Raw genomic sequence first — 18397 nt, forward strand, 5'->3', positions numbered from 1 at the left:
TAATATCTACATGCTCAAGCTTTTCAGGCCGCTGCAAGTCCCCACTACAATCCCCCAGATCTTCTTCTGTACTGAATACTGACGTAAAGTATTCATTAAGTACCTCCGCCATTTCTTCCGGATCCATACACACTTTCCCACTGCTGCACTTAATAGGCCCTATTCTTTCGCATCTTATCCTCTTGCTCTTCACATACTTGTAGAATGCCTGTTCTACAGTTCTATTTTTGTATGTGGTATTTCCTTTGGGAAAAGGAGGAGGGGTTCAATTGAACAGTGGAAAAGTTTGAAGAAATGTGTTACATTGAATTGTTACAACTTTTCACCTTTTAGGTGGAGCTAAAGCAGCAGAAGCAGCTTCTAGCGCTTACTATAACCCATGCAATCCTCACAGTGTCTACATGCCAATGGTAAGAGTTCTTTGCCTTTTTCTAGAAGCATTATAACTTGTTTTTTCACCTATCTATGTTTTCCCAAAGTTGAGTGCCAGGAGAATCTTTATCTGGGAATAAGCAGTGCACAGTTAAATATGAAAGTTATACTTATTTAAATATACATTTGTGGCGATTCAGGCCCAAGATGGCGGTGGGCCTCGTTTTTCTGAGTGACGGGGAGAACCCGCGCGCGGGAAAGTCCTGATGACGTAGGACTTACGTCATTGCCGGTTGTTTTGGGCGGGAACATTCTCCCTTAAAGGGCCCGCGCAAGGCGGGAAAATACACCAGTTCTGTTTGGCAATCCTCCGAGTAGAGTCTTGTTTTATTCCGTGGTAGCAACTGCTACACATTTAAATTAATCCTCTGGTCTTGACAAGATTCAGTGTGGAGAATGTGAAAATTTAACAATGCCTTTAAGTGCTCACCAGTCACAGATATAGAATGAGAGTATGGCCAGAAATTTAATAACACTCTTTTTTCCAGCATGGTAGACAGAAAGTCCTTTGTATGTTTTAGATTTCTGGATCATTGGGATCTCTTCTGGGGAAGGTGGGACCTGTACAGAGAGGACAGGTTACACCCGAACCTGAGGGGGGCCAATATCCTTTTGGCCAGGTTTGCTACGGTGGTTCAGGAGGGTTTAAACTAGATTGCGAGGGGGAAGGGAACCGGAGGAGTAGGTCAGAGGAAGAAGGGGATGGGGATAAGGCAGATCTGACAGGTAGAGAGGCTTTGAGGAAGGAGAAGCAGAGGACAGGCTACAAAAGTAGTCAGGTGGATGGGCTAAAGTGCATTTACTTGAATGTGAGAAGCATCTGGAATAAGGGAGATGAACTGAGAGCTTGGATAAGTACATGGGACTACGATATTGTGGATAAGTACATGGGACTACGATATTGTGGCTATTACAAAGACATGGCTGACATAGGGGCAGGAATGGATATTGAATATTCCTGGTTTTCGGTGTTTTAAAAGGGATAGGGAGGGGGGGAAAGAGGAGGAGGGGTGATGATACTGGTCAAGGACACAGTTACAGCTGCAGAAAGGGTAGATAATGTAGAAGGATCGTCTCTAGAGTCAATCTGTGTGGAAGTTAGGAACAAGAAAGGGGCAGTTACCCTCCTGGGAGTATTCTACAGGCCCCCTGGTAGCAGTAGGGATACTGAGGAGCAGATTGGGAGGCAGTTTTTGGAGAGATGCGAAAATAACAGAGTTATTATAATGGGAGACTTCAACTATCCAAATATTGATTGGCACCTACTTAGTGCCAAAGGTTTAGACGGGGCGCAGTTTGTTAAGTGTGTCCAGGACGGATTCCTGACACAGTATGTTGACAGGCCGACTAGAGGGAATGCCATATTAGATCTAGTTTTAGGTAATGAACTGGGTCAGGTGACAGATCTATCGGTGGGTGAGCATTTGGGGGACAGTGACCATTGCTCCATAACCTTCAGAATTGTCATGGACAGGGATAGGAGCAAGGAGGACAGGAAGATATTTAATTGGGGAAAGGCGAATTATGAGGCTATAAGGCAAGAAGTTGGGAGTGTAAATTGGGATGACATTTTTGAAGGGAAATGTACTGTGGAGATGCGGTCGATGTTCAGGGATCTTTAGCAGGATGTTAGGGATAAATTTGTCCCGGTGAGGCAGAGAAGAAATGGCAGGGTGAAGGAACCGTGGGTGACAAGAGAGGTGGAACAACTAGTTAGGTAGAAGAGGGCAGCATACATAAGGTGTAAGCAGCAAGGATCAGATGGGGCTCATGAGGAATATAGAGTAGCAAGGAAGGAACTTTAAAGGGCTGAGGAGAGCGAGAAGGGGACATGAAAAGGCTTTGGCAAGTAGGGTTAAGGAGAATCCCAAGGCTTTTTTCTCGTACGTAAAGAGCAGAAGGATGGCTAGGGTAAAGGTAGGTCCAATTAAAGACAAAGGTGGGAGGATGTGCCTGGAAGCTGTGGAAGTGGGTGAGGTTCTCAATGAATAGTTCTCTTCAGTATTCACCAAGGAGAGGGGTTTTGATAATGCTGAGGACAGTGTAGGTGAGGGTAATGTTCTAGAGTATGTAGTTATTAAGAGAGAGGATGTGTTGGAGTTGTTAGAAAATATTAGGACAGATAAGTCCCCGGGTCCTGACGGAATATTCCCCAGGCTGCTTCGTGAGGCGAGGGAGGAGATTGCTGAACCGTTGGTTGGGATCTTTGAGTCCTCGTTGTCAATGGGGATGGTACCAGAGGATTGGAGGGTGGCGAATGTTGTCCCCTTATTCAAGAAAGGTAGTAGGGATAGTCCAGGAAATTACAGACCAGTGACCCTTACGTCTGTGGTGGGTAAGCTGTTGGAAAGGATTCTAAAAGATAGGATCTGTGAGCATTTGGAGAAACATGGACTGATTAGGGACAGCCAGCATGGCTTTGTGAAGGGAAGATCTTGCCTCACAAGCCTGATAGGGTTCTTTGAAGAGGTGACCAGGAAGATTGATGAGGGTAGTGCAGTTGATATGGTCTACATGGATTTTAGTAAGGCGTTTGACAAGGTTCCACATGGTAGGCTTCTACAGAAGGTCAGAGGCCAAGGGATCCGGGGGAGCTTGGCCATGTGGATTCAAAATTGGCTTGCCTGTAGAAAGCAGAGGGTTGTGGTGGAGGGAGTGCATTCAGATTGGAGGGCTGTGACTAGCGGTGTCCCACAGGGATCGGTTCTGGGACCTCTGCTTTTTGTGATATTTATTAATGACTTCGATGAGGGGGTGGAAGGGTGGGCTCGCAAGTTTGCAGATGACACAAAGATCGGTGGTGTTGTGGATAGTGTGGAGGGCTATCGAAACTTGCAGAGGGATATTGATAGGATGCAGAGCTGGGCTGACAAGTGGTAGATGGAGTTCAATCCAGAGAAGTGTGAGGTGGTACACTTTGGAAGGACAAACTCCAAGGCGGAGTACAAGGTAAATGGCAGGATTCTGGGCAGTGTAGAGGAGCAGAGGGATCTGGGGGTTCATATCCACAGATCACTGAAAGTTGCCTCGCAGATGGATAGGATAGTTAAGAAAGCTTATGGGATGTTAGCTTTCATAAGTAGGGGGATCGAGTTTAAGAGCCGCGAAGTGATGATGCAGCTTTACAAAACTCTGGTTAGACCACACTTGGAGTACCGTGTCCAGTTCTGGTCGCCTCATTATAGAAAGGATGTGGAGGCATTGGAAAGGGTGCAGACGAGATTTACCAGGATGCTGCCTGGATTAGAGAGTATGGACTATGAGGAGAGACTAAAGGAGCTCGGGCTGTTCTCATTGTAGAGAAAGAGGATGAGGGGAGACATGATAGAGGTATACAAGATGTTGAGAGGAATAGATAGAGTGGACAGCCAGCGCCCTTTTTCCAGGGCACCAGTGCTCAAAACAAGAGGACATGGCTTTAAGGTGTTGGGTGGGAAGTTCAAGGGAGATGTCAGAGGGAGGTTTTTCACCCAGAGAGTGGTTGGGACATGGAATGCGCTGCCTGGGGTGGTGGTGGAGGCTGATACATTGGACAAGTTCAAGTGATTGTTAGATAAGCATATGGAGGAATTTAAGGGATATGTGGGAGGAAGGGGTTAGATAGTCTTAGGTGTGGTTTGAAGGGCGGCACAACATGGTGGGCCGAAGGGCCTGTATTGTGCCGTACTGTTCTATGGTTCTATGTGCAAATGTGGCTCTAATGTATATTTGAGTCTTGCTCTGCAATTTGATTTGGCCTAACACTGCTACTCCTGGCTGTACATAGCTGCCTCAAAGTTATGCTCAAGTTACTTATTTGTAAATGGACCTCTTATCAACACCAAACTGCCTCTGAAATTCACTGAAGAGATCTTCCTATTTCATGTTCATAGCATCTGATCCTAGAATGTACGTTTGTGCAGGGACATTTGTCTTTTAACTGAAGTCCTCTTCCCATCTCCATCATAGCAATTGAATTGTTCATGCAAACTCCTATTGGTTATTTTAAGATGTCAAACAATGTACGTCATTCGTCCTAAAACACATTGTGTGACTCCCTCAGTATTCAACTCGAGCAGTAAAACAGGTCTGTTCACTTGCAGGATCAGCCCCCACCATATACCCCAGCAGATGAGAAGAAGAACAACTGAACCTGTTTGAAGTTCTGATTCTTCCAATTGTTTGTGAATTATTTACTTTCTTTTAAAAAAAGTGTGTTGTTAGAAGCTGCATTTTTATTAGACCTGAGCCAGTCCATAATCTCTTTCCACCTTGTGTCCTCCAGCTAAGGAAATGAGTCTTGGACTGCAGGCATCTTATGGTGGTGTCCTTGCACAGATGGTCTGTGAGGTGGCCATTACATAACACCATTGTACACCTTCTCTTTCCTACTCCTTGTTGTCTCTTTTCTACTTTCCTTGCCTTTCAGAATCTGCCTCCAAACCTCATTGACCTCCATACATTTTCGCCATAGAAAGCAAGTGTTGAAAAAAAAATTTGACCAAACTTCTCTGGCGTTTCCACTTGAGCCATGCCTGCCTACACCCTACAGGATCCATTCCATCAGGAATTCCAGACCAACCTGGGGGTGACAACATTAGCCTAATAAGACCAATCCCACTTTTGAAACATTGCCCAGGTGCTGCAACTGTTTAAACTCTGAAGGCAGTGAGTGTTAATGAATAACATCCTTTAATGCAAAAATGCTCTTGTAAATATATTCAAAAAATACCAGAAAAGTATCAAATTATTGAAATTATTTTGTCTAATGCTAACACAAATGTTCCTACAAAATCACAATGCTAGTTTAAGTGAAGCCTTTGAAACTAGATTAATATCACAGTGATCCTCATTGGCCAGTATTCGCACAGTAGGCTTTAGGATTTTGGGATATAAAACTTTTGAAGTATCAAAATTCTTTATTTAAATTTCTGTATATCAAATAAAAGATTTCATGTAGCAGAAATGAAATTGTACCAACGTTACTTGGAACTTTACCAAGAAATATTTTGACAGGTTGGCAGGAGGGGGATTGAAGAAGTTATTCTGTAGTATTTGTGCGAGCTACTTCGCTGAAGTTTTATGATCATTTCTTATAGAGAAAGATAAAATCAGATTCACTTGTTTCTAAACTTCAAATTTGCAGTAGCTTTGGTCCTATATGGTAAATTTTACATTTTAACACTCACCTGACAATTTGAAATACTATAGATAAAGGATGTGAAACTGGTGTGGTCGGGTGCAGTGCTGACTGAATTATGGGCTTAAAGAATGTACTTGAAGTGAACATACTTTTAATCCAATGCCTTTTCCTGTTCATCACCTTGTATTGTCCCCACCATAATTGATGTCTGACCAATCATGTTTTACCCATTTTGTTGAATGGGTCTAAAGGGAGCACTTAAACACACACAGGATTGGAAAAACACAATCCATAACTTCACTGCTTATGTTCAATTTCCTTCCTTGCTGGAACCAATGTGCAGAAGATCCATCATCGCTTGGCTGGGTCTTGACTTTATTTATGAAACCTTTTGCCCTTCAGTAATACTGCTTGCTTAATTGTTTTGTCAGATTATTTCTAAGAACGATGTACAGTGTTTGGGTTGGTTAGTTCTGGAAGAATTCTGTAACTTGTTAGTGGGTAGAAATAGCATTTGGCCATTTTGAGAGAATTAACCCCAAATTTTTTGGAGACCTGTGTCTTTCAACCAACCCACAATATTATGTGTTAGGAAGGAGAATAACTGCGTACTTACTAATATCTCTGTCCCTCAGTGGTCTTATGACTGGAGCTTAACAGATACAGATCAAGACAACCAGGGCACAGACATAATGTGAAGCATTCTAGAAAATTGCATTGAATAGATTAAAAGTTCACCAGCTAAATCTGGTACGAGGAAAATGGAGTTGCCTCCCTTTTATTTCATTACACAGCAGAGTAGGTAAGATGGAGTGTAATTTTTCATCAGTTACAGCCTTGTGATTATTTTCTCAATGGAGGAGACTTTGCTGGAAACACTACAAATTTTCAGGAACTAGTCTCTTCGAAATAACAATGTGACCCCAGTAAGGTGCTTCACAAGTGGCCACATCTCAGGGCTGCTTGACTCTTGTTTCCTTTGCCTCTGTTCAGGAGCGGATTTCAACACTCATTGTACGTTGTTTAACATTAAGGTCTCCAGCCAAAATGATAAACTTTGCTTGTCCAGGTTGTAATCGAAGTCAACTACATACCAATCCTGAGAATGGTTCATTGAAATTGGCAGCAATCATATGGTTATCCCAGAGGTTTAATCAGTTTGGACTACTCTCTCATTTCCCTGTCAACAGTTCAAATCCACTCGGAGTAGCTCAGTAACCAGCTGCCACCTTGGCTTGCAATTGTGTGTGTAGGAGTGAAGGAACACAAGGAGGGAGACCACCTGTGAAATAGATGGAAGATGAGGACTGAACTCAGCTAATTAATTATAGTATATTTTCCAGAGCAAAATGGTTAAGGAAAATTAATTTTAACTATTGATTCTCCACTGCTGTAGACCTTTGTACCATTAACCATGCATGTGGTAACTGTGGGGGTAAAGCTAGAGGCTTTTTGCTTTGCTCCACTGAGCTACAAGTAGTGCCTGAAGCAGTGACCCTTCACAGTAGCATGTTCTTGCACCCAATTTTTTTATATATACACTAAAAGGAAATAACTTAATATCTTGACTTTTTTCAATTAAAAATTGATATTTGTATCTTCTGATGGATAAAATGACTGAACCAAGTATGAATGTACTGGTGTCACTCTGGGGAAGGGTAATGTTTTTGGTCCATAGTGTACATTCTAATTTTATTATCATTCTGAGAATAAAGAAAATGGGCCTAAAATTAATAAGCAAATGGGGTTGTTTGAGAACTTCAGTTTGATTGTTGCTAAACTTGATTGCTGCAAAACATTGGATATAGAGCTAAATCATAGTTAAGTGTTGTAATTCTGATAGTTAACAGTTTGTTTTTGGCAAAGAGCTAAGAAGGAACAGAATTAATGTAATGGCTTTTTTAAAATCAGACTGAATAGATCCATTTTTAGTAGCGATGAGACGTCCTGGTGTATTAATGAGTTCTTAGTTTAAAAAACATTATTAGTCTTCCACCTAAAACCAGCTCAGTAGCTTCTTTGATTAATAATAGTATAGACTGCACCAGTAATTTAAGCACTCTTGGCTGGAGAACTATTTAAGACACTTCCATGGATAGAATGAGTCCTTTTGCAGACTCCCATTGGACAAGACAATGAATGAAGATGCACACTTTTTCTCTAGAACTTGGGAAAGGATTCTGCTGTGAACTGGGTTTTCAACTGTTGGATGTTAACAGGGTAAAGTAGGCATTTAGCATGGCTCAATTAATTCATCGATTTATGGATCTTAAATGAGACCAAGACCATTAAAGGAGTTGTTAGTTTAAAAAGATCTGTCTTTATACATAGTTTCTGAAAAGGAAGAGTTCACTGCTTTCCTTGCATGTTTTGCAAGTAACACTGTAACAGGAAATTTGCACGATGAAGCTGCTGCACCTTGTGTCCTGTTTGCACTGGTTTCAGAGTTTAGCTGGTTGGCGTTACCATAGTGAGGTCACATTATTGTCAACCTGAGACTCAAGATAAAAGAGAAAACCAGCACTGCAGAACACAAGACCCTCTGTTCTGCCAGAGACACTCTGAGACCAACAACTGTGTTAACGGGACTTTCTGGGGGATTGTTTAAAAATTGTCAGAACCCTAATGTATTTAAACAAAACAACCTGCCTTTAAGTAGGGGGAAATTCCAGCAGCTCTTCAGACTTCCTACAAATTATTTGCTTCCAATAATCAGTTTCTCCCAAATTGCAGCTGTATCCACAATATTTTTGAGTGCAGGTACACAGACGAGGTTATGGAAAACCAACTTTTAAAACAATGACAATTTTTAGCATGCCCCTTCATTTAAAAGAAGTAATTGTTTAGAAATGTTAATGGTGTGTAAAATATAATGTAAAATAGTGAATGATATTGTAGGAAAGGAAAAATATTCTAGAAATTTCAATTGTAGTTAATAAGAGTAAAAACTTTCTGGAATACTTGGGTATTCTCCACTTTCTTTGTATTACTTGAAATACAGAATTTCTGTGAATTGTCGATTTGGTAGGAAGTTCTTTGATTATTTTCTCAGTGCTGATTTTTATCTAAGTTGGCTAGTTTTTTTGACTTGATCTTTGTTTTTGACCATGTACTGATCAATGCAGAAAAATGGACAAGTATTAGTCAAAGTAACTTAGAATGAAAATACCACGGAGTATATACCCATCCGAATCAAGTGCATGTTGAGATGCCGCAAACCAAAATGTGACAGCTTTAAAGCAATCTGCTTAAATTGGGGAAAGGTGGCCAATGTAATAAAATTCGAGGGGAATAACAATGCATTGCTCTTTATTTAATCTGTACTTTTGTATTAACTGGAGAATTGAGTGACCTGCTAGATTTATAAAAATGAATGTGTTTACTCATTGTGTACAATCTTGTATGTATGCTTCAATAAAGCTTTACAACTTGTTAATAAATGCTTTCATAAGCAAATAAAAACATTTGTGCAACATGAGGGTGCCATTCCTTTGGGGAAAAGAGTTGACCTCAATGTGGGAAGAGGGAAAAGTTATCACTGTGGGTTACATGGAGTAACATCCTGTACTGGACTCCTGTGTCTTTACATCATGATGTGAATTATCCACCCACCACTCTGCATCTTTGCTCTTAGTCATAGGGCACTACAGCACAGAAACAGGCCCTTCAGTCCATCTAGTCCATGCCTAGTCCCATCTTCCTGCACCCGAACCATATCCCTCCTAACCCCTCGCATCCTGTTCCTATCCAAACTTCTCTTGTATGTTACAATCAAACCCGCATCCACCACTTCCACTGGCAGCTCGTTCCGCACTTGCACCACCCTCTGAGTGAAGCTGTTCCCCCCCAGATTCCTCTTAAATATTTCACCTTTCACCCTAAACCTATGTTCTCTAGTTCTAGTCTCACCCAACCTTATGGTGAGTGCGTACAGGCTTTTTCCCCCTACCTGTACCTCTCCTGCGCTCCTAACCTATTCAACCTTTCCCTCAGGTCCTCAAGTCCCAGCAACATCCATGTAAATTTTCTCTGCACTCCTTCAAGCTTATTGATATCTCTCCTGTGGGTGGGTGACCAGAACTGCACACAAATTCAGCCTCACCACCATCTTGTACAACTTCAACATAACATCCCAACTCCTGTATTCAATGGCCTCATTAATGAAGGCCGAAGTGCCAAAAGCTCTCTTTACGACCCTTTCTACCTGTGATGCCACTTTCAAAGAGCTATGGATCTGTATTCCCAGATCCCTTTGTTCTACTGCACACCTCAGAGACCTGCCACTTGCTGTACAATCCTTACCCTGCTTTGTCCTCCCAAAGTGCAACACCTCACTTGTCTGCATTAAATTCCATCAGCCATTTTTCAGCCCATTTACCTGGCTGGAACTCTTACTGCAAGTCTTCACACCTCTACCTCGTGGGTGCACATCCTCCCTTGTATACTTCCTTGATCCTCCTTCACCTCTGTCATTAGCCTCTCAGATCAGGAAACAGGAGGAGGCCACTTGGCCCGTCGAGCCTGCCCTGCCATTCAACACAATCGTGGCTGATCTGCCCCAGGCCTCCGCAGCACTCGGTTCTCTGATCTTCCAGACATTTACCTGTCTCGCTAAATATCCCCAGTGATCTCGCCTTTGCGATTTTACTTTGGGTGGGTCCTATCTCAATTATGGTTGTGACCTTTGAATTGAAGTTTATTTAAGGCCAGCTGTCTACACTACGGTTACTTGAATGCCGGCAGAGATATGAAAGTGTGGTTTGGCGTGGTGGATTGTGGAGTGCACCAGAGTGTAGGCTTTGGTGCGTGTGGGGCTTCGTTGAGGAGAGTAGCAACAGGTGGGTATTTTCTACCTTTTAATTTGGGGACATTAAATTAAAGTACATAGAACATTACAGCACAGTACAGGCCCTTCAGCCCACAACGTGCTGATATTTTATTCTGCTCTAAGATCTATCTAACCCTTCCCTCCCACATAGCCCTCTATTTCTCTATCATTCATGTGTCTATCTAAGAGTCTCTTAAATGCCCCTAATGTATCTGCCCCACAACCTCTGCCGGCAGCGTGTTCCACGCACCCACCACTCTCTGTGTAAAAAAAAACTTACCTCTGACATCCCCCTTATACCTTCCTCCAATCACCCTAAAATTATGTCCCCTCGTGTTAGCCATTGTCGCCCTGGGAAAAAGTCTCTGACTGTCCACTTGATCGATGCCCCTTATCATCTTGTGCACCTCTATCAAGTCACTTCTCATCCTCCTTCTCTCCAAAGAGAAAAGCCCCAGCTCACTCAACCTAGCCTCATAAGACATGCTCTCCAATCCAGGCAGCATCCTGGCAAATCTCCTCTGCACCCTCTCTAAAGCTTCCACATCCTTTCTTTCATGAGGCGACCAGAACTGAACACAATACTCCCAAGTGTGGTCTGACCAGAGTTCTACAGAACTGCAACATCACCTGGTGGCTCTTGAACTCAATACCCCAACTAATGAAGTCCAACACTCCATACGCCTTCTTAACAACTCTATCGACTTGTGTGGGATCTGCGAGGATCTATGGACATGGACCCCAAGATCCTTGTGTTCCTCCACACTGTGTTTAAAACAGAAGGTCCCTAGTACAACCATTAGTCTAAAGTGGGAGGGTAACAATACTGAGTCCAAGGGAATGGTGGGAGAACCCAGCCTCATGGAATGCTCCTCCTGCACCCTGTGGCAATGCAGGAGACTGTGTCGGAGCCAATCACGGTCAGATCCACCGACATCACGCCAGTGTTCTTCTCTGACCACCGTCTCCTTCGGGCCTCCTGTCACCTACAGGAGGACCAGAAAGCAGGCAGGGGGACGTGGAAGTTGAACGTGAAGCTGCTGACCCCAGAGAGCAATGAGGAACTGAAGAGGGATTACGCAGGTCGGAGAACCGTGAAACCCCTCTTTGACTCTCCTGTGCACTGGTGGGAAGCGACAAAGGAGAACATCAAGAGGTTCTTCATCTGCAGAGGGGCCCAGAAAGCAAGACAGAGTCAGAGGGAGCTGTGTCAACTCCAGACAGACCGGCAGCAACAACTCCTACTGCAGTCGAGGGGGGTGGATGTGAGGGAGGAGCTCCAAGAGGTGAAGAGCCGGCAAGCCCAGCTCCACACCTCCAAATCTTCCAAGATTATCTTCCGATCCAGGGTGTGCTTGGTGGAGCAGGATGAGACGTGCTCACGTTTCTTCTTCCAGAAGGCGCACAGGGGGAGCTCTGTGATCCACAGCCTTAAGGAAGAGGACGGCTCAGTAACATCCTCGCAGACAGACATATTAAGGATCTGCAGAGCCTGCTAAATGCCAGTCTGTACGACACGAAGGCCACAAACAGCACAGCCTCCCAGAACTTCCTGTCCTCTATCACGAAGGTCTTAGATGACAGCAAGTGGGAGAGTCTGGACGAACCACTGACCCTGGAGGAGCTGACTGGCTCCGACTGTTCCTTTGATTCCAGTAAAACTCCCGGAAGCAACGGCTTACCAGTCGAGTTGTACTCGGCTCTGTGGGACTGGATGGGCCCAGACCTGCTGGGTGTACAACGCTATGTTTCTGGCTGGCAGCATGTCAGAATCCATGAGCAAGGGCACCATTACCCTCATCTACAAGCAGAAGGGGGAGAGGGCAGACATCAGAAATTGGAGACCCATCTCACTACTGAATGTGGATTATAAGATCCTGTCCAAGGCCATCGCCAACAGGGTCAGATCTGCTCTGGGACAGGTGATCCACCCGGACCAAACCTGTGCTGTACCTGGCAGGAAGATCTTTGACAGCCTGGTGTTGTTCAGGGATACGATCGCCTACATGAAGGACAGAGGTGTGAACACCCGCCTGGTCAGCTTGGACCAGGAGAAGGCCTTCGACAGGATATCACACACGTACATGTTGGACGTGCTCTCCAAAATGGGCTTTGGGGAGGGAATCAGGAATTGGATCCAACTGCTCTACACAGACATCCGTAGCGCAGTCCAAATCAATGGGTGGGAAACAGACAGCTTCCCCATCAAGTCTGGAGTCAGGCAGGGCTGCCCTCTCTCCCCTGTCTTGTTCGTGTGCTGTGTAGAACCCTTTGCTGAATCCATCAGGAAGGACGAGAGCATCAGAGGGGTGAGGTTGCCAGGCAGCGGGGGTACCCAGGTAAAAACCTCCCTGTACATGGACGACGTCGCCGTCTTCTGCTCAGACCCGAGGTCAGTTCGCAGATTGACCAGCATCTGCGACCAGTTTGAGTCGGCATCAGGGGCCAGAGTCAACCGCGCGAAGAGCGAGGCCATGCTCTTCAGCAAGTGGCCCGACCGATCCAACGTCCCCTTCACCGTCAGGCCTGACTATCTGAAGGTGCTGGGGATCTGGTTCGGAGGGGCCGGGGCGTGCAACAAAAATTGTCGGGAGCGGATTGGGAAGGTGAAGCAGAAACTGGGACTGTGGGAACGGCGCTCCCTATCGATAACTGGGAAGAACTTGGTCATCAGGTGTGAGGTGCTCTCAGGGCTGCTGTACTTGGCGCAGGTGTGGCCTGTTCCTCGCTCCTCCGGCTTGGAAATCACCCGTGCCGTCTTCCGGTTCGTCTGGGGATCCAAGATGGAGCAGGTCCGACGGGTCACCATGCACAAGTCCCTGGACAATGGGGTAAAGGTGTCCCCAATGTCGCCCTCATCCTGATGACCACCTTCGTCTGTGGCTGCATCAGGCTGTGCGTGGAACCCAAGTACGTGGGCACCAAGTGTCACTACGTGCCGAGGTTCTACCTGTCCTGGCTGTTGCGAAAGATGGGCCTGGCCCCGTGGCCACACGGTGTCCCAGTCAGCTGGACGTTGCCGCGCTACCTGTCCTTCGTGGAAAAGTTCTTCCAGACCAACACCTTTGACCACAAGTCCATCAGGCAGTGGTCAGCACGGAACATCCTGCAGACACTGCAGGAGAAGGACTCGATGGACACCGTGGGGTGGTTCCCTGAGCAGACTGTCCAGACCATCTGGCAGAATGCCTCATCACCAGAACTCACCAACAAGCACCAAGACCTTGCTTGGCTGGTGGTGAGAGGGGCCCTCCCAGTCAGATCTTTCCTGTATGGTTGGAACCTCACTCCCAGCGCATGCTGCCCCCAGGAGGACTGCGCTGGTAACGAGACGGTAGCCCACCTCTTTGTGGGCTGTAGGTTTTCAAGGAGGGTGTGGTGAAAGATGCAAGGGTCCTTATCACGTTTCATCCCCAGCAGCTGCGTAACAGAGGATTCTCTGATCTACGGGCTGTTCCCGGGGACGCACACAGAGGCGGACATCAACTGCTGCTGGAAGGTCATCAACTTTGTGAAAGACGCCCTTTGGTCTGCCCGAAACTTGTTGGTCTCCCAGCACTGTGAGATGTCCGTAGGGGAATGCTGCCCACTGGCACATTCCAGGCTGCAGGAGTACGTGCTGAGGGACGCACTGAAGCCGGGTGCAGCCAGTGCGAGGGCTCGGTGGGGAAGGACGACAGTTTAGGGTTCTTCTGCCACTGGAGAGCGAGGGGTGGGGTCAGGCGAGAAAGCCCCTAAATATTGTAAATACGGGACTGGGTAGCTTCCAGGGAGCCACACGTGTGGCATCGGTGTTGTTTCTCTTTATATAAAAAGGTAACACTAATGAATGATCTGTACAAGAATGTAAAGGTTTGCACTGTTTTGTAATTGTATATAGTTTGTCTTTTATTATGAATAAAGTTTATTTTGTTTAAAAAAAAATGCAGGAGACTTCCAGTGTCCCTGGTGACCACGTGTGTAGGAAGTACATCCACTCAGGCCCTGACTGACTGCATTGTGCAGCTGGAGCTGCAGATAGATCCACTGGGAAGGGATTTATAGAATTATACAGCAGGGAAATGGGCCCTTCGCCCAACTGGTTGATGCTGATCTACACCTGAGCCCAGGACATTGTGGACAACACAGTTAGTGAGCTGGTCACACCACAAGCAATGGCTGCACAGGTGGGAAAGTTGTGGGTGACCAGGTGGAACATTAGGTGTCGGCAGATAGTGCAGGAGACCCCTGTGGCCGTCCCCCTCAAACAGTGACACCGTGTTGGATACTACTGGGGGGGATGGTCTCTCAGGAAAGCAGCAACAGCCCAGTTTGTGGCACCACAGTTGGTTCCGCTGCACTGCAGTAGAGGGTAGGGAAGGGAAAGGCAAAGGACTAGGAGAGCTCTAGCAATAGGGATCTCGACTGTATGGGGAGAAGATGGGTGTTTCAGTACAGGACCCCTGAATGGTGTGTTGCCTCCTTAGCACTAGGGTCAGGGACATCTCAGAGCAGCTACAGGGGCATTCTGAAGGGAGAGGGTGAACAGCCAATGGTTGGGGTACGTGTCAGTACCAATAACATGGGTAGAAAAAGGGACAATGTCCTGCAACATGAACTTGGGGAGTTAGTGGTCCTGCTCAATAATCTATGACCTAAGGTTGTAATGTCCAGATTACTTTTGGTTCCACCAGAGATAAAGGAGGAAAATGTCAGATGAATACTTGTAAAGGAAGGAGGGATTTAGTTTTTTGGATCATTTGGAACATTTCTGGGGTAAGTGGGGCCTGTACAAGCAGGACGGGGTGTACTGAACTGGAATGGGTCCAATGGGGAAGTTTTACACTGATGGGACACAGTAGATGTACATTTGGGGGTTGGGTTCAGTCATATGAAGAAGAAAAGCTAGGTCAGTCCGATAGGCAGAGTAGACATGGTCTTGATGAGGTACATGAGAGGACTGGAAGGCTAAATTGCATCTATTTTAATGCAGTGATGCAGATAATCTTAGGAGTATTGAGTAACACATGGGAATATGATATTGTTGCAATCACGGAAACATGGTTGAATGAAGGATAGACATTTCAGGGAATGTGAGTTTCAGGTGTGATAGGCCCGGATGTAAAAAAGGATTATTGCATTATTGATCAAGGAGATCGTCATATCAGTAACAAGGGAGGAAATCCTAGAGGACTCTCCAAATGAGACCATGTGGGTAGAGATTAGGAATAAAACAGGGACAATTACTTTCCTGGGGTTATACTGCAGGCCTCCCGACAGTTAGTGGGAGCAGATATGCAGATAAATCACAAGGAGATGCAAGATGAATAGTCAGGGATTTCAACTTTCCCAATATTACCTGTGACCACCTCAATGCAAACAGATTAGATGGGGTGGGAATTTTTAAGCGCATGCAGGAGGGCTTTTTGTGCCTGTACATTGGGGCAGTGCAGGGGCCCAACCACAATCATTGGGAATGAAGCCAAGCAAGGGAATGAAGTGTCAGTGGGTGAGCATTTTGAGGACAGTGACCATAGCCTGGTAAATCTCAAAATAGTTATGGAAATGGATGAGGACAGTCCAGAATTCTGGGAAGGCTAATTTCAATATCAATAGACTGGACTTGGCAAACACTGGGAACAGCTGCTTACAGGTGAATCTATATCCAGGAAGTCTTTTAAATTTGAAACAGTGAGAGTTCATGGTCAATGCCTTCATGTAAGGGTGAGGGGTAAGGACGGCAAGTCCAGGGAACCCTGGATATCAAGGAATATTGAGGACTGGATGTGGAAACGTGGTAGGTACAACAGAACTAAAAATGGGGAGGGGACCTTCAGGAGTACAGAGAGTGCAGGCAGGAGGGGTGACAAAATATCAGTGGTGATGAGAGTAAGGAATATCCCAAGGCATTTTATCTGTATGTTAAGAGCAAAGGGGTAATCAGGGAAAGAAGGATCCATTCAGGATCAAAGGGACAATCTATGCATGGAGCCAGAGGATATCTATATTCACTGAGGAGAAAGACATTTAGTTGGAAATTTCAGCAGGGACAATGAAATTCTGAAGCACATTAAGATCAGACATCTCAGTGGACATAAAAAAATGGATAAATCTCCAGGGCCTGATGGGATATATCCCTTGTTTCTATAGGAGGCAAGAGAGGAGATCACTGGAGCCCTGATGGAGAGAGTTAAATCTTCGCTGCCCACAGCTGAGGTGCCAGATGACCCGAGAACAGTAAATGTGAGACCATTATTTGTTACCTTTATTCAAGAAGGGCAGCAGGGCCAATCCAGACAAAAAGGCCATTTACTCTAACGTCAGTTGGTAATGCAATTATTGAGAAAAAAATCTGAGGGGCAGGATTAATCTACGCTAAGAGATTGATTAAGGATTAATCAAGGATAGTTAGCATGTCTTTGTTGGTGGGAGATCCTGTCTGACTAATTGAGTTTATAGAAAAGGTTTTTAGAAAATATGTTGAGGGGAGCTATATGGGCTTCAGTAAGACCTTTGGCAAGGCCCCAGTGGAAGGCTTATCCAGAAGGTTAGAGTCCATGGGATCCAAGGCAAGTTGACAAATTTGATACAAAATTGGTTGGTAACATGAGACGGAGAGTGACCAGTGGTATGCCACAGGGATCAGGGCAATGACCCTTGCGGTTCGTTATAAACAAGTTGAATGTCGATGTGGGAAGTATGTGGGAAGTAAGTTTGCAGATGACCTGAAAATTAGACGTGTTGTTGATTGTGAGGACGGTAGTCCTGGGCTACAGAATGATTTTGTTCAGCTGGTAAATTGGGCGGAGCAATGGCGGGTGGAAATTAATCCTGTATGAAGTGATCCATTTCGGGGGATCAGAGTAGGATTTACATCATGAATGGTAAGGGTGTAAGGGAGTATTGAGAAACAGACGGACCTTGTGTACAAGTCCAAAGATCCCCGAAGGTGGTAGCGGAGGGTGGAGAAGATGGATATAGGATCCTTGCCTTTATTAGCCAGGGCACTGAGTGCGAGGGCATTGAGGGAGGTCTCCTTACATCTTCATAAAACATTGGTTAGACCATAACTAGAATATTGTGGTTGCTCTGGTGACCACACTATAGGATGAAATTACTCTGGAGAGGGTGCAGAGGAGGCTCAGCAGTTTGCTGCCTTGGATAGAATGTTCCAGTTATGAGAGAATGGAGAGGCTGGGTTTGTTTTCCTTGAAGCAGGGGAGGCTGCCGTTGGTGGGGGGAGGTTGAGGGAACAAAATCACGAGGGCATAGATAGTAAGAAACTTTTCCCTTTGACAGAGGAGTCTAAGACCAGAGGTTTAGGGTGAGGAGTAAGAAGTTTAGAGGAGACCTGAGTGTCTGAGCCTAGTAGGCGACAGAACAGGTGCCGGTAAATGGGATGAGTATAGAGAGGTAGTTGATGGCTGACGTGGACATGAGTGGGCCTGCTCTGTGCCATGTGACTCCACGACATCTGGAGGAACAGCAGCTCACCTTACGATCGGACAAGACACAGCCCTCACAGAACAGTTTCAGATAACCAGCCTTTCCAGTTTGTGTCAGAACAGGTCAATTCTGATGAAATTTCATTGGCCTGAACCACTGTCTTTGTCTCCACAGATGCTCCCTGACCCGCCGAGTATTTTCAGTCTGTCGACTCTTTTTGTCCTCCCCTCATCCAGTCAATTCTAACATCTGAGACGTCTCTGATACCCTCTGCCACCTTGACAATTTCCAGTTTTCTAACCATTTTGTTTTTAGACATCCAATCCCCTCACCCAGGCACTTGGTCAACAGGGCCAGAACACACTTCGCTGGGGGGTAATATACTGATGTGGACTGAGAATTGTTTATCTTGCAGAAAACACTGAGAGTAACTGGTATTTCTCAGGTAGACAGGTTCTGATTATTGGGGTAACCACAGTGGATGGGTTAAGAGGAAGTAACCAAGAAGGTAAATGAGGGGAGGGCAATGGATGTCATCTATATGGACTTTAGCAAGGCCTTTGTCAAGGTCCCTCATGGCAGACTAGTCC

The 18397-nt window shown here is 45.4% G+C and overlaps 1 protein-coding gene across 2 annotated transcripts in view; it reads left to right on the plus strand.

Moving 5' to 3' along the window:
- The window catches only part of LOC127585540 (WW domain-binding protein 2-like), a 56297-nt gene extending 38229 nt beyond the window's left edge, over positions 1-18068 (plus strand). The window contains exons 7-9 of one of the 2 annotated variants that reach the window (XM_052043089.1): positions 334-410; positions 16512-16604; positions 17982-18068. In XM_052043089.1, the coding sequence (XP_051899049.1) occupies positions 334-410; positions 16512-16604; positions 17982-18053 (242 nt within the window). In that variant the 3' untranslated portion in view covers positions 18054-18068. Of the gene's footprint in view, positions 1-333; positions 411-4514; positions 9030-16511; positions 16605-17981 lie in introns of those variants that run through there. The other variant, XM_052043090.1, reaches the window with a different exon arrangement.
- Positions 18069-18397: the final 329 nt, after the last annotated feature.

Source organism: Pristis pectinata, chromosome 33 (assembly GCF_009764475.1).
Source record: "Pristis pectinata isolate sPriPec2 chromosome 33, sPriPec2.1.pri, whole genome shotgun sequence".
In the NCBI taxonomy this organism is placed as follows: Eukaryota; Metazoa; Chordata; class Chondrichthyes; order Rhinopristiformes; family Pristidae; genus Pristis; species Pristis pectinata.